This window comes from Physcomitrium patens, chromosome 17, assembly GCF_059467195.1.
Source record: "Physcomitrium patens ecotype Gransden chromosome 17, ASM5946719v1, whole genome shotgun sequence".
NCBI lineage: Eukaryota > Viridiplantae > Streptophyta > Bryopsida > Funariales > Funariaceae > Physcomitrium > Physcomitrium patens.
The window spans coordinates 9,814,397-9,830,699 of NC_143426.1; the positions used below are offsets into that span (position 1 = coordinate 9,814,397).

At 35.9% G+C, this 16,303-nt stretch overlaps 1 protein-coding gene across 2 annotated transcripts; it reads left to right on the top strand.

Moving 5' to 3' along the window:
- The first annotated feature begins 23 nt into the window (after nucleotides 1-23).
- Nucleotides 24-4,551, top strand: LOC112294556 (uncharacterized). Of its 2 annotated transcripts, none has more exons than XM_024545132.3 (13): nucleotides 24-181; nucleotides 781-1,230; nucleotides 1,333-1,459; nucleotides 1,597-1,670; nucleotides 1,791-1,837; nucleotides 1,992-2,142; nucleotides 2,321-2,389; nucleotides 2,781-2,985; nucleotides 3,208-3,269; nucleotides 3,368-3,471; nucleotides 3,619-3,673; nucleotides 3,784-3,831; nucleotides 4,025-4,551. In XM_024545132.3, exons 2-13 carry the CDS (start codon nucleotides 894-896, stop codon nucleotides 4,288-4,290), a joined length of 1,545 nt encoding a protein of 514 aa, XP_024400900.1. In that variant the 5' UTR covers nucleotides 24-181; nucleotides 781-893; the 3' UTR covers nucleotides 4,291-4,551. The 2 variants fall into 2 exon arrangements, with proteins under 2 accessions (XP_024400900.1, XP_024400899.1); XM_024545131.3 differs by lacking the exon at nucleotides 24-181 and adding an exon at nucleotides 222-502.
- Nucleotides 4,552-16,303: the final 11,752 nt, after the last annotated feature.

The window sequence follows — 16,303 nt, forward strand, 5'->3', positions numbered from 1 at the left end:
CAGGAAATGTCCTGCAGAGAGCAAATATCAATAGTGCAACTTACTTGTCCGATGCTAACCCCTGGATATACATCAGCTTTTGGCCCCACAAGTCACGGGTTGCTGGCTTGACCTCTGGTGTTGCTCGCCATGCGCGCAGTGCTGATGCATCTCGCCACGTTTCCTGCGTCGGGAAGAAATGGTGCCTACTTAAGCCCTCTTGAGAACAATCTCTGATTTCTTGTCATTCCATGGGCGACCTGAACCTTTGTTGATAATTTCTTTGTTGGGGCTCTGTCTCTCTGTCTCGGAGGCTTCAGAGTGACAATCGTTTTCGTGGCGCTTATGTTTGTTTTATGATGTTGAAATCGCATGTGACACGATACTGTCGCGCTGGATTTTCATTGACTGCTTACCATGCTGAAGCATTATAGCTTTTAGAATTGTCTCCTGGAGAATAAATGAATTGTCTAACATCTGTGTTGCATGAATAATTTCTCGCTTAGTGGACTGCACACTGCATGTGAGTGTTACATGTGCAGAAGTATTAGAAGTAATTCACACGATTTTTTGTGGAACAATTTGGTTGTAGTATCTCTTGTCGGCGCCACCTACTCTGTCTCTATTCGTTAGTTGGAAATGTTGAATTGGGAAGAAAGTAATCCATTTGCCGTTTTTTGACTTGTCAATCTCTCAGAGTTGGTGTGGAATCGTCACTGACCCAGACCCATAGTAGGCTTCAGAGAGTCAGTTGTATGGTTATCAGGGGTGATTGTATCTCATCCCGGTCGCTGTATGCAGGGATTTGAGAGGAATTTAGGAGTGAACTGACATCTAGTCAGCGAAGGAGCATTCATTTTTGTAGGAGGCGAGGTCTATTCGGCTCCAGGAATCAGAGCAGAGCTTGAGCGGCTATGGCTGCTGGGAGCTCCTCCCGGAGGTTAACCAAGGAATGTTTCCACCGGCTGGTGGGTCTCGGGTCGATTTTAGCTGGAGTTCGTGTCGCACCTCTATCGCTGCAATCGAGTGTGAAAAGCGCGGGACTGTGCCACGCAGCAGAGAATGTGCGGAAGATCTGCCCACAGAGTGCTTGGCAAGTGCAACGAATAGAAGTAGATTTTGTTGATCCCAAAGTTAAACACAATGGGCAACAGCGATGGTATGCCAGGAACGACAGCGAGAAAGCAAAGCCCGACGCTGATTCTATTGCAACGGAGATGATTAAGTATGCAGCCTCTTGTAGGAGTAATGGTAAGCTTCCGCGCCCTAATAGCTTTTCAATTCTCGTATTATGTTTCTATATCAATGGGTGGATAGGTTGAGAGAAAAATACATATTTAATGCGGATTGCAGAATCAGCCCATGTGGAGGCTATCCGCGTGTTGGAACAGGGAAGAACTTTTCTTCTTAACGAAGGATCATCAGCTGCCCCTGCAGCTGGCCGTGTGCTTCTTACCCTAGCTACTTTCCACTGTGACAGGTGCATTTCGTGCCAAGTAATTTCCAAATTCGTTTGTGGGTATGAATGCAAGTCGGCGTTCGATACAATTATTTTGAACAAATTGTGAAACTTTATCCATTGTGACATGGTCATTGTATTTGTTTAAACAAACGCAGAGGAGAATGTACTGATGCTGTGGAAGCTTTACAAGTAGCTAGTGACCTTAAGTCAGCTGGCTTAGGGCTTCGAGGTGAGCAAGCTTTGGTGTTCTTTGCTGATTATATTAGTGAATCGTTCTTTTCTTAATGTACAGATGGTTGAAACACTTTCTTGCTAAAGTGGACTTATCGTGTTGTTTGTGCAATTACAGTGGCTGCCTTGGAAGCCTTAGCTGGACTTTGCTTACGCTTACACGAAGTAACCTGAAGCCACCGTTTGTACTGAATTTTTTTTGTTAGCAATTCTGATTGTGTGTAGACATCAATATATTACATCCAATTATTTTCTAGTGCTGCAAATGATAGTGCCTAAATTAATAAAGATAACTCTATTTATACTTGAATTGTTCCAGGAAGGGTCAGCTCTCAAGTATGCACACAGTTGTGGCCAACTTGTAATGGCTGCAGGCGATTCAGTGCCAAAAGAAGAGCTTGTGGAGCTCCAGTTTCGAAGCAAAGCAGTTGCTCTTTTACCTGCATCGGTCTGTGCACGGCATGGAGCTGGTATGGTTCTGAATTTCATCTTTTTTGAGGATCGCGTATTGAGTTAAGTTGGTCATGGCGGAAATTTGTTACAATACTCAGCATAAAGATGAACCATTCTTGTCGTTGGTGTAGGATGCCATAGTAAGTAGCCAATACGACCAGGTCTCTTACATTTTAGTGTATGTGCGTATGCCAGCTGATACACAACTATTTGAAGATGTTCCTAAAAGGCTTGAAGAAGACTGTCACCGTGCAGCTGGGGTTGGTGAGTCTTTATGATGTTATTTTTCTTCCCATGATTTCGAACCATCTAGTGATTATTGATGATGCATCTATTCTTATGGCTCTAGTTTAAGTATGAGAAAGGTAGAGCATTGTATAATAATTTGGAATAAACTAATAGTGCTCTTAGGGGCACCATCTGTACTCAGCGGCCATGTTGCTAATTGGGCAGGCTATCAACCTGATTCATGCAACGTCCATTCAATATGTGTTCAATTATTGGGGACAACCTGGATCTGGACATGACATATGTTTCTAGCAGGAATGGATTTCATCGTTTTGCAAAGTTTCTTTTATAACACGAGATTGGAAACCTCTTTACTTCGCAGTCGTATGATTAGCCAAGGAATCTGACTTTGGATTTTTTATTTCAGCTGTAGGAATGCTTAGTGTAGCTCAGTGTGCTCATATTGGGGGCTACTTGAAAATTGCTGGCGACCTATATAGAAGAACTATTTCAATACTTCAAAACTCGAAGGAAAGTTCAAGCAAGGTGACTCTGGCTTCATGTGCTATGACCCCGGAAGAAGTTCAGGTTGGAGCTCTGGCAGGATTAGGCCAACTTGCCTGTCACGTGGGGTATGAATTCCTTATTCCTATTTCAATCTCAAGAACAGTAACTCAAAAGATAATTAATAACTAACTACGCATATGAAATTCGAAGCTTCACAATTCCTTTCCAGGTTGTAACTGTGCTGTCTGGTCAGGTCTTGTTAAATAAATGTTTGGTTTCACATTATATACTTGTACACAAATTTGACGGTTACACCATTTCAGTGACGTTCGCTTGTGTGCATTCAGAGATTTCGACGAAGCAGAGAGTAAAATCACTGAGGCACTTACTCAAGCAGAAAAGATTAATGGTGAGATATATTGTACATTCTGGCTGGGAGAAAGAGGATAAAATATGCAGCCGCCAACTTTCCATAACGATGCAATTTTGCAACTCGTCTTATGGCAGGTGACAAACATCCACGGGTAGGAATTATCTTGGCATGTCTTGCGGATGTGTATGCACGCAGAGGAAAAGTCATGGGAAGTGGCGATAGTTTCATTATTGCAGAGGTTAGTGAGAAATCTTGTGACTGATGTTATCTGCTATCAATTTTCTATTTTCTTTCCTTTCTCCTGCGTTCTTTTGCAGTTGAATGCTTAAATTTACTCCTTTACTGTTTGGTCTCACGGTTTTTGGATCGAACGTTTGTTGTACAGGGTCTATATCGACGATGTCAGGATTATTTAAGGAGTCCATCCATAGATGTGCCAGGTGTGTGCTACAAACTGCGATATTATTGAGCAGATTTTCATCGGATCGCAATTCTCGTTTCTGCATGCGTACACATTTTCTTATTACTGCATTTTATGGAGTGTGTACAGATACAGGAAAAATTGTGGATCTTGTTGATGTAATGTGTCTTTCAAGAGGTACAGCTGATTTGTTGATTTACCCAGTCATTGCAAATTATCTTTTAGAAAGGACGACATGAACTTACACTATGAAATGTTTCATTCCATAGCAGAAAAATATCTCAGTTTTATCAGGCTCCGAATCTAATATATGAACATGGTATTAAATACTGTTCATTCTTGTTGACTATTCTTCTTTGTTGAACCACAGCTCGCTATGCAGAAATCATCCACAAATTCCCTAATCGTGATGAGGAAGCAGATAAGATACAGAAATGGGCCAGCAAGATGTGGAAAGGCCCTCGACCGCTTTTAGACTTGATGAAAGTGGATAGTGCTCGGACAGTGGTTAAAGAAAAGGGTGAGGCACCAGAAGATGTCCAGGCTGATGAAACAAAGCCACCGAGTGTTGGCAGCACAAAAGGGCATGTTGTGATTGATGTTAGGCTGGGTCGTGTGATGTGGAAAGTAGAATAGCACCACGGCTTTTGTAGTCTATCTGCACAGTAGGAATGGACCACAATGGTCGTTGTATGGTTTTTGACACTAGTTATAGCTCAGCAAGAGCTGCTAAACCTGGTCTAGGTCCGACAGATAGTTATCATCACCAGCGTGAGGAGGGGGTAAGCAACAGCGTGAGTAATAATCAGAACATAAATTGAAAGCTCTTGTGCTTTCAGTTTGTTTTGTATTTTTGTTTTTTTTGTTCAAAAGGCAAGACTGAGTGTTCAAGTTTCAGAGTTGCATGGTTCAGATTCGAATGTGCACCCAAGCTAACCCAAAATATTTCTCATGTTATTTCCTCTAGTTTTCATCGTTAGGGGTGGCAAACAGTGAAGATGGCATGGAAGGATTTTCTTCAGAGAAAGCTGCACCTATTGGGAGCACTGTTGGGGGACGAGGAGGAAATTTGTTTTCCTGTAGAGAATTTGGGATGTGGCTGTATTGCAGAGCGCAAAATGCTCCATCTTTAAATATTTTTGCAACGTGGAGCATCACTATGGTAGGAATTCCTTGGTTTCGTTTGTTGCCTCTAATCTTTTATGGAGGTCTGCAAGTTAAAATGTTCATTTTTGCACAATTTTGGTCAAGGAGTTAATGAAAGTAGATGAAAGAAGATATGTCAAAATAGCATGTATAATGGTCAATTTCTTAAGTGGTTGGAAAGATATCTTAAAATTTGGGGTTTCTTTAGCATTTAGATTTGTGTAACTAATCTTTAATGTAATTTTCAGTGTATTTAAAATATTAAAGTCCATACAATATCGAAAATTTCAATTGTTATGTATAACAATCAGCTCAAATAAATATAAATATAAATATCAAATCTAAGTTTGAAGGATAAGTTGGATTTTAGACTTCATAAATACATACACAAGCAAGACTAAAATTATTCTTATTTTTGTCAATTATTTTTGAAAATTGTGATTTATTTTGTAGATTGCAAGTCTTTTTGTTTCTTGAAATAGTCATTTTGTTAGAAATTAAAATGTTTGTAAAAAACAAGCTAAATGATTCAAAATTTGAAATAAGACAATTATGATCAAACAAATATCTAATTATAAAGAATGATATAATCTCAATAGAATTGTTACTAGTGTTTTGTATGTGTGTTTAATAAGTTAAAATGCCAATATTGATAAGAATATTCTATTATTATTATTATTATTATTATATTTTTATTGTAATTTTAATCTTCAATCTAAAAAATCCTATGTGGTTTTGCTAGCATAGTGATTTTAGTAGTGTTCAACTTACACAAGATGTAGATTGATTAAAATAGGGAAATATTTGATAGACCCAATCTTTTACTAAATCAATCTATCCATCATTACAAATTGGTACATTAATTGTTGAGATCTTCTTCATCATTAAAACCATCATCTACATTTTGATTAATAGAATCATGGTTTTTCATATATAATTTACTTAATCACAAATGTATGACTAATGGCAATGGTTATCAATGGCTATTTGTATTTATCTTGCTTTGTTACATCTAGAAGTCTTTATATATTCAATCTTCTTTTTATTAACCCTATACTATAGTTTCACATTTTTGACATTGTGTAGTATATATAAAAGAGACGAAATTGTATACTCTACAATTATTTGCATTTTGCAATAGAAAGTGAGGTACACATGGTTGCACTACTAGAAGGATATTTTGAAAGTATAGAAGAGATGAAAGATAGTATAGATACATTTGCATATAATCAAAGATATGTTGTTTGCAAATATTATTCTAAGAAGGATTGCATTGATTTCAAGTGTGATAGAGGAAGAATTTATTGTGAGCAAAATAATCATATTTGTCAATGAAATAGTGCAAGTTGATTGATTAGATGTCCATTTGAGTTGCATGCACGTTGTTTGTAGGATAGTATACAATAATACTTGAAAGTTTGGAAAGATTTTTATAATCATGGACCTTTTTCTTTTCTTTCAAGTCATTCATTGGCTTGGCATTTTCAACCAATTGAAGAAAAAAAAAAAAATGACATTATGATTGCTTGCTGTAGGAGTTCCACCAAAAAATGTTGTCATTGCTTTATGAAAGAGCAATTCAAATAACAAAGCTATTACTTATACTATTTACAATGAGAGGCAGAGATTATGTCATATTGCACTTATTGGTCATTCACCTTTTGTTTGTCTTATGAAAACTGTATATGTTACTAAATATCATTTTATTTATTAATGTGATGAAAACAATAAAGTAACTTCTTTGTATTTTATATATTTTGAGTGCCTTAGACTTGCAAAAAGATATACTTTATTTATTGTTATCGATTGTACATACAAAACAAATAGGTTTAGAATGACTATGTTGCATATTGTGGGAATGACAACTCTTAATACTTCTTTTTTCATTATTGTTGCTTTTTTCCAAGAAAAAATATAATCTTTCTTTTTTTGGGCATTAACCAAATTTCTGAAATTGTATAGAGGTATTTGATCCATATGCAATGGTACCAATAAGGATTTGGCATTAATAAATGCTATTGAACTAATATTTTTCACTTCAAATGTCTTACTCTGCATTTTGCATCTTCAAAAAAGTATGTTAGCTAATCATAAGAAGTATTTTTCAAATAAGGTGGAAACATGATGGCCTTCATTTCTTGTATATTAGACCATTGTGTTTAGTGCTCATTTTGAAGAACTTTTTAATCTTGAATGGTCTAATCTTTGTAACTAGTACATCTCCATTATTATTCATGCAACTATTGTATATTTATAAAATACGTGGATATCACACAAGAAACGACTTGTTAAATTTTGAACAAAGAACTTCTTTTATCTTAGAAGTGTTACTATATCATGAGTAGAAAGTCAACATTTAGCGTTGAAATTATATTTAAAAGTTTCTATCAAAGACCTTAGAAAAGTTTAAATTTTTTTCTCAGTTTTTTGAAAATATAAAAAGAAAAATCAAGATTCAAGAGAATTTAGAAAAAATTTGTATATGTCATTAATACAATATTGGTTTCTTCATTAACATTGTAAAATATATTTCTCTATATGTTCTTAATCTTATTTTTGAACAATATAAATATACATGAATAGCAATTGATAATAATGATAAGTACATTGGATCTTTTATGTAAGCATTATATTTGAAGTTTACTAAGAAATGGTGGCATTTTGGAAATTATTGATTTTTTATCATCAATATTATTTGGTGAATAATTTTGAATTATTAGTTGCTATACTACCACAAATTGAACTTTCTTCTAAAGCTTTTTGTCTGGTCTATTATGATGTTAGTGGTACAATTGATCTACTACCTTTCTACCAATAAGAAAAATTATATAATCAATTGTTGGAATTTACAATAGTTACTGTGGGATTGAAAAACTTGAGAATAAGTTGTCCAAAAGAAAAGCTGCATGGAACTAGGAACATATTGAGAAGTGAGGTAGATGTTGAGATATCTATACAATGTTCTTCACAATTTGAAATTTTTGAAGTAACAATAACATGTCTTTGCAAAAATTGTAAATGTATTGGCCATAATGTTTGCATATATCTTACAAGAGTGACTTTTTTTTCACAATTATTGACTAGTAATATACTCCAATTTATAGTTATAATCTATTAAAGATTATTAATATAAAAATAGAAGTTAATATATTTTTTAAAAAATTTTGATTATAATTTATTCAAATTATTTTGTTAATGAAAAAAATATATATGAAAAGAGTGTACATAATGCGTGTCAAAATGCAATGCACATTGCAAACATGATTTTCTATCACAAGTCACTTCTCCATTTCATGCAATTATATAATTTTTTTTAGATTTTTGTCAACTACTTGAATCAAATGAGTTATCTCTAAAGTTTGTTCAACATACTCAGAAGATATCCTAGTAAAATATGAAAACTGAGAACAAATTCTAATTCAACATGACATCAAAAATCTCTTCAATTCAAAGCTTTAAGCAATAGCACACAACATCTCAGATAGTAGATAAGTTTTAAAAGACAATCCCACAAGAAGTTCATTACTAGAATTCTTATTAGATAGTACATAGGAACACAAAATTCTAAGCACAACAATAAATATCATATAACAACTTTACAAAATCAAGATGCATCATGTAAAATCTTCTATGATTTGTAAAATCAAATAAATATAGTTACTTTTGATATATATATTTTAATATAAAGTATCCAAAATTAGCCTATTAAAGGCAAAATTATACTCAATTTGTACTTGAGAATAATGTATTAATATAAAAATTATGAAATATAATATGTAAAATTAATAGTTTTATTTAAAATATTTATATAAAAATTATGAAATATAAAAATAAGATTTAATCATATCAAAAATAACTATTAATAAATAATAAGAGACTAAAATGAAAGAATTGACATGAATACAAAGTAATGTTGCAACAAGAATCAACAACATTAATAAAGCAATGAGTGCCATCTTGAGTATAGTGCAAAGATTGTGCAATATATGAAGTTTGATTAAACAAAATAGACGATCAATGAATGAGTATGATAATAAAGAAGAAGAGATGAATTGCCTATAGTTAGAAAAAAAAAATAAATAATACAAATGTAGCAATAACTATGAGATTGCTCATTATCCATGCATGTATGTAATGTCATAAATATACACCACTATGGACTTTTTATGAAGATTCTAAGTCTATGCAACAAATGTGTAGACTTAGTAATATATGTATTTTCTGCAATGTGAGCCATAATAGAACTAATTTATTATAGAATTATGGAAATTATTTTATTAAGCACTAAGCCTTGACCAATTAGAATATACAATCTTTAATAAAAAAATAATAGGAATAGATAGCTTTCCAAATCAATTACAATCATCCATTCACTTACCTTTATATACTTCATGAGGACCATCTTGACGCTAAAGGAAGTCTACATTGGATCAAAGTTTGCACTACTTAAGGATTCCTAAAGACATCAAAATACAAAATAAATATCAAGATGATAGAAAATGTTACATATATATGCATTGAACTTTCAAATGAAAAAATACCAGAATGACAAAGCTTAGAAGATGTACAAATTAATATGTATTATATGCATCTTGTAGGTTTTTACCTAGGAGTAGGTGAAGCAACATAACATATTGGAATGATATTCTCCACCATATCCAATTTTTGCTACTACAAAGCATCTACTACCTATATACAATAATAAAAAGCCCAAATTGTATGTGAAGTAATTTCAATTAGCATATCAATTCTTATAATAAAGTTAGTCATAATATGTCTTTTTAAACAAGAAGATATATTATCTTAGGAGCAATTGTAACAATCTTCTAGAGACAGCAATGCATGCTTCCAAACTATGACAAACAAAAAAATCTTTGAATTAGCCTAGCCCACAACCACAAAGCACAGATCTCATTTAAAGCAAGTTTACAAGACATTAAAAAAAAAATGAAAAGAGGAGTGAAATATTTACTAAGTGGGGGAGCCAAGACCATAGTCTTTAGAATGCAAGTTCAACACCACTTTGTAATCAATGCTTACAAATAATACAAGCAACAACAATGCTTGAATATGCACAAGATAAAGACCAAGAGAATGTTGTCTTACAAATAGTTGATATAAGTAGATTTGATTGTACCTAACCGGATCTAAGCTATGAGATAGTAGCAAGGCAATAAAACTTAGAAGCACATCAAAGCAAAACTAAGCACACTTAAGATACAAAGTAGGAACAAGGTAATTAGACTCTGTCAAGGACAAGAACTCGATGAAAGCTAAAGAGTAAGTGAGACTTTTCTCAAAAAGAAATAGGACAAAATAGAAATATGTATATTAAGAAAGAAACTGGAATGGCTATTGCCAAAATACAAGAAAACTAGAGACCCTTGAAACTAGACTAGAAGCAAGAAAGGAGTTGACAAGAGTGAAGAGGGCTTCACTCTTGCCTCTATATATACTATCTAACTAGAAGCCACGTGGCGATGTTCTATAAGACCTCCAATATATGTTGACTTTCTAGGCCACATGCCTTTGCTTGCAAGGCAAGTTTTCTATGGATGGACCACGTAGTTAGCTTGTTCTTTAAGCTTCCAACATGTGTGGCACATGGCTAACTTGTTGACCAAGTTTCTAACCTAAAAGTCAACTATAGACTCCTATAAAGTCAAAGCAGCGTCTATGAAGCTTCTAAGAAGCTTCTCTAGAAGATATTACACAATTAACCTACTTTTATCTACTTTTACATACTTTTATCTATTCATATAGGTAATTATATGTATGTACGTGACATTACCCCCCCTTCTAGGGACGAGTTCCACGAGGAGCGGTGATTATATATTGAGAAAATCTAATATGCGGCGAATTGTATTTGCTACATACTCTGATCTTTGTTCTCTTCGAAGATAGTTGATGGGTCCTCTTAGCCATCGATAGTGTCCCATTCCAGGGCGAGAAGACCACCCTGTTATTTGATCACTGTTGAGGCCTTCATAACTTCCTTCAAATAATACATTTGAAACACCATCAGGAGTCGTTCCTATCTCCAATAATATCACCAAACATCGAGAATCTCTTCCAAGGTCGTGATACCAAACGCGTTGTATCTCACCATCTATTCGAGGAAGAACATGTCGTTCTTGAGGGTCTTCATCTCGGTTGCGTCGTCTTGAAGGTTGTGACAATCGCAATGTCTCATCCGGTAAGTCAGCAAACGAAGGTTCTTGAGTTGAATCCGCTGGTTGTTGGCTCTCCATCTAATTAGCGTCACAAAATGCAAAGAAGTTACAAACAAGGATAGGAAATTGAATGTTATCTTGCCTCAATCTTGTCTCTTTTATAAGAGAGGTTTTCATCTTGGTTTTGATGGATGTCGTTGATGAAAAACTTTGACTTTAGCTGATGCATTTGCTAGATTCCTGGATGGCTCCCATGTGCGCTCACTAATATCATATCCGCACCAATGAACAAGATATTCCAGCTTATTTCGGCGCCGCCTTGAGTCTAATATCTCTTCCACCTCAAATTCTTCATTATTATCTACTTCTATAGGAGGCGGTGGCATTTGTCTTCTTCCTTGTATATCCACTGTCTTATATGGTTCAAGAAGAGACACGTGGAATACAGGATGGATCTTCATTGACTCCGGTAGATGTAACCGATATGCAACTGGGTTGATCTGTTCAGAAACAGAAAAGGGGCCAAGCCTACGATAGTCCAATTTGTCACAAGGTCGAGTGGTCTTGATATTGCGACGAAGTAGCCATACCTTATCACCCACGTTGAGTTGTGGTTGCTCTTTACGATATACATCTGCATTTATCTTTTGTCGTTCTTGAGCTTTCTTCAACTGCGCCTTCATTATTGCATGTAACTCTGACAACCGATTTGCCATATCTTCTGGTGCAGGATTATCAACTTTTGAAAAATCAAAAGTATCAAGTCGTGGATGATAGCCATAATTGGCAAAGAAAGGTGTTTGTTGTATGGAGGAATGTACCGTATTATTATAAGCAAACTCTGCCAATGGCAGAAGGATTGTCCAATCATCTTGTTGGTAGTTGATGGTACACCTTAAATACTGTTCCAAGACTTGGTTTACGCGCTCTGTTTGTCCATCAGTTTGAGGATGGAAAGCTGAAGATAGCTTTATGTCCACTTTTAAAATCTTGAAAAGAGTCCTCCAGAATCTCGACACAAATTGAGTTCCCCTATCCGATATGATATCTTTAGGTAATCCATGATAGCGATAGATATTATCAATGAAAAGCTTAGCTGTTTCTTCACCTGTGATAGATTTTGTACATGGCATAAAATGTGCCATCTTGGTGAAACGATCTACTATCACAAATATAGAATCATAAGATCTTGAGTTTGGAAGATCTGTGATGAAATCCATAGAAACAGAAGACCATGGTTGTTCTGGTATAGGTAATGGCTGAAGAAGTCCGTAAGGTCGATGTCGAGGAATTTTTGATCTTGAACAAATATCACATGATTGTACAAAGTCTTTGACTGACTTCCACATTTGTGGCCACCAAAAATCTCTTGATATGAGTTCCAAAGTCTTATTATATCCAAAGTGCCCTGCTGCTGGAAAGTCATGACGTGCTTGAAGAACACGCAAACGTGCTATTCCTTCTGGAACATATAGGCGTCCTTCAAAATATAATAGATTATTCTTGAACTCGAACTTAGAAGAATCATGAGACTTGGAAGAATTATTCTCGATATCATGAACAAGAGGGTCTGAGGACATACTGGACTGGATTTGCTTGAGAAAAGTTGAATCAACAGTCAATGTTGATTTCACTGCTCGGAGATGAAATTGCTCCGATTTCAAGAGGACCGTTCTTTGTTGCTCAAAAGCTGCATCTCCTTCTTTTGGTGCAAAATAAGAACGTCTAGACAGGGCATCGGACAAACCTTGTTGTTTTCCTGGCCGATAAGTGATAATGAAGTCGAATCTTGACAAAGACATACTCCAACGAGCTTGACGACGATTCAACACGCGTGCTGACATGAAATACTCGAGGTTCTTGTGATCTGTATACACAGTGACTGGACTAGAAGCACCTTCTAAATAATGACGCCATTCTTGAAAGGAATCCACGATTGCAAGAAGTTCTTTATCGTGGATCTCATAATTAATCTCGGCTGCTGAGAATTTTCTTGAATGAAAAGCTATCGGATGAAGTTTGTCATCTGTTCCCATTTGTGATAAAACTGCACCCAAGGCAAAATCCGATGCGTCTGTTTCCATAAAAAATACCTTGGAAAAGTCAACACGATATAAGACTGGTGCAGAGACAAACGATGTCTTCAAGGCTTCAAATGCTGCTTCCGCTTCTTGATTCCATTGGAATTTATCTTTACTAGTCAAGCGTGTAAGTGGAGCTGCAACTCGTGAGAAATCTTTGATGAAGATCCGATAGTAATTGGCAAATCCCAAGAAACATTGGACATCTCTTACTGTCCTTGGAATCTTCTAATCCATGATTGTTTGGACTTTCTTAGAATCCATCGTGAGACCATCATTTGAAATGATGTATCCTAAAAAGTCAACTTGAGTAGTGTGAAATACACACTTTTCCATCTTGGCGTACAATCCTGCATCTCTGAGTTTTTGTAATACTTGACGAACATGTATTTCATGTTCTTCAACATTCTTAGAATAAATCAAGATATCGTCTAGGTAGCAGACGACAAAATTGTCTAAGAATTCACGAAATACATCATTCATGAGATGTTGAAAAGCAGCTGGTGCATTCGTGAGTCCAAAAGGCATGACATTATATTCAAAATGCCCGTACCTGGTTCGAAACGCAGTCTTCCATTCATCTCCTTCTTTGATCCGTACTAGATTATATGCTCCTCTTAGATCTATTTTTGTATAGATCTTAGCTTGATTTAACTGGTCAAGGAGTCCTGATATCAAAGGTAATGGATACTTGTTCTTGATTGTGATCTTGTTGAGTCCTCGATAGTCAACACACATTCGTAAAGATCCATCTTTTTTCTTTACGAATAAAATTGGAGCTCCTGCTGGAGATTTTGAATGGCGTATGAAATTCTTTGCTAAATTCTCGTCAATATATGTCTTGAGTTCAGCCAACTCATCTTGCGATAAACTGTAAATTGGTCCAAATGGTGGCAGAGTTCCTTCCTTGAGATCGATTGAACAATCGTATGGGCGATGCTCAGGAAGAATATCTGCATTCTTTTTCTCAAAAACGTCTTGATAATCCTGATATTGACTTGGAATGCCACTTGAAGTCTTTACGCTTTCAGAAATAGGTGCAGCATAAATAGCAAAAGTTGATCCTTCTTTTGCTGCGTGTATAAATGCTTTTGCACCTATAAGTGCGGGTTTTACTATACTAGACTCATGGTTTTTTACTTGATTAATAGAACTGTTACTAATGCTCCGAGGAAAATCAAGTTTACGAGAAATCCAATCTATTCGAGGATTATACTTTTCTAACCATGATAAGCCTAAAATAACTGGATTAGAGGGAGATCTAATTATATTAAAAATTACGCAACTACTATGACCATTTATTACTACATCTACAGGAAGTGTTTCGTGAGTTACATCTCCAGAAGACAACGGACGACCATCTATGACTTCTACGTGTACAGGTTTAGTTTTTTATATTAATGATATTCTATGACATCTAGCAAATTCTTCATCTAAAAAACAAGATGAGGCTCCTGAATCTATCAAGGCAGAGGCTCTGTAATTATTAGGTCCTAAACGCACATCTATTATAAAACAAGGAGATGGTTCTGAGGAGAGGATAGGACCTTCATTAGAAGTTGTACAAGATTCCAGCCGCACGGTCCCTATTGTAGCTGGACGTACTCGTTTTCTGACATACTGTCTTCTTTGACAGCCGTACTCCTCATTTTGTAGTTGCGTCGCTTCTTTGGACAATGTTGAGCAGTGTGCTTAGGTTCTCCACAATATAAGCACAATCCTTCTTGTCGATGACGAGACTTTTCTTGCTCAGTAAGAGGTTTGAAACGTACCGCATCAATTTGCATATCCTCTACTTCTGAAGGTATGTGTTGAGGAGACGTCGGTGTTGCCATTGAATTGTAGTAACGTTGAGGCCCACTTGTGCGACTCTCGGATCGAAATTCAAAAAGTCGATTGTCGCACTTCACAGCAAAGTCAATTGCTTGACTCAATGTTTGAGGATCAAGTAAATTAAGCATCAATTTCTTTACCTCATATTGTAATCCGTAGAGAAATTGACTCACAAGTGCGGCATCATCCCACTTGATATCAGTTGCAAGTTGTCAAAATTGTGAAGCATATAATGTTACTGATCGATTGCCTTGTCGCAAAATACGGATCTTGTTGGTTGCAACACGAATTGCATCATGTTCTCCAAACATGGATCGAAACTCCGCCAAAAAAGCCTCCAGATTATCCAATATTGGATCTCGTCGTTCAAGAAAAGATGAAAACCATGACAATGCTGAACCTGAAAGAAGTGTACCAATGAATCTAACTTGTGACCCTGGAGTTGGATAGCTCTGGGGTTGAAGTTCAATCACTAGTTGGACCTGATTGATGAATCCTCGAAACTTGGATCTGGTACCATCAAACTTCTCAGGCAAGGCAACTCTCGGTTCTCTAACACTCGAAGGGTGTTCCATTCTGGGAGAAGGGACATGGTTTGGTGCAGATGTTGAAGCAGCCCCAATCATCTCTATATCTTCACTTCCTACCATTCTTGTTGCTCCTTGTGGTGGTAAATTGAGTTGATGCATCGCAAGCATTAACTCCCTCAATTGTTCTTGCATCTGTGCCATTGCACTCTTCATTTCAACAAGCTCTGCCATAGTAGCACTTAGAAAAGAGAAGATGTCTAATAACGCTCAAAATAGAAGAGAGGAATTGATAACAAAGAAAATACTAAGAACAATATCAGTTTAAAAGAGGGTAATCCGCAACTTCTAATGCGCTTATGTCTTATCAAGAAAAAGGGGTAATCCACTCTTAATCAAGAAAAGACAAAGCTCTGATATTGTAAGTGTACTCTTGTCAATCTGTCAAGGACAAGAACTCGATGAAAGCTAAAGAGTAAGTGAGACTTTTCTCAAAAAGAAATAGGACAAAATAGAAATATGTATATTAAGAAAGAAACTGGAATGGCTATTGCCAAAATACAAGAAAACTAGAGACCCTTGAAACTAGACTAGAAGCAAGAAAGGAGTTGACAAGAGTGAAGAGGGCTTCACTCTTGCCTCTATATATACTATCTAACTAGAAGCCACGTGGCGATGTTCTATAAGACCTCCAATATATGTTGACTTTCTAGGCCACATGCCTTTGCTTGCAAGGCAAGTTTTCTATGGATGGACCACGTAGTTAGCTTGTTCTTTAAGCTTCCAACATGTGTGGCACATGGCTAACTTGTTGACCAAGTTTCTAACCTAAAAGTCAACTATAGACTCCTATAAAGTCAAAGCAGCGTCTATGAAGCTTCTAAGAAGC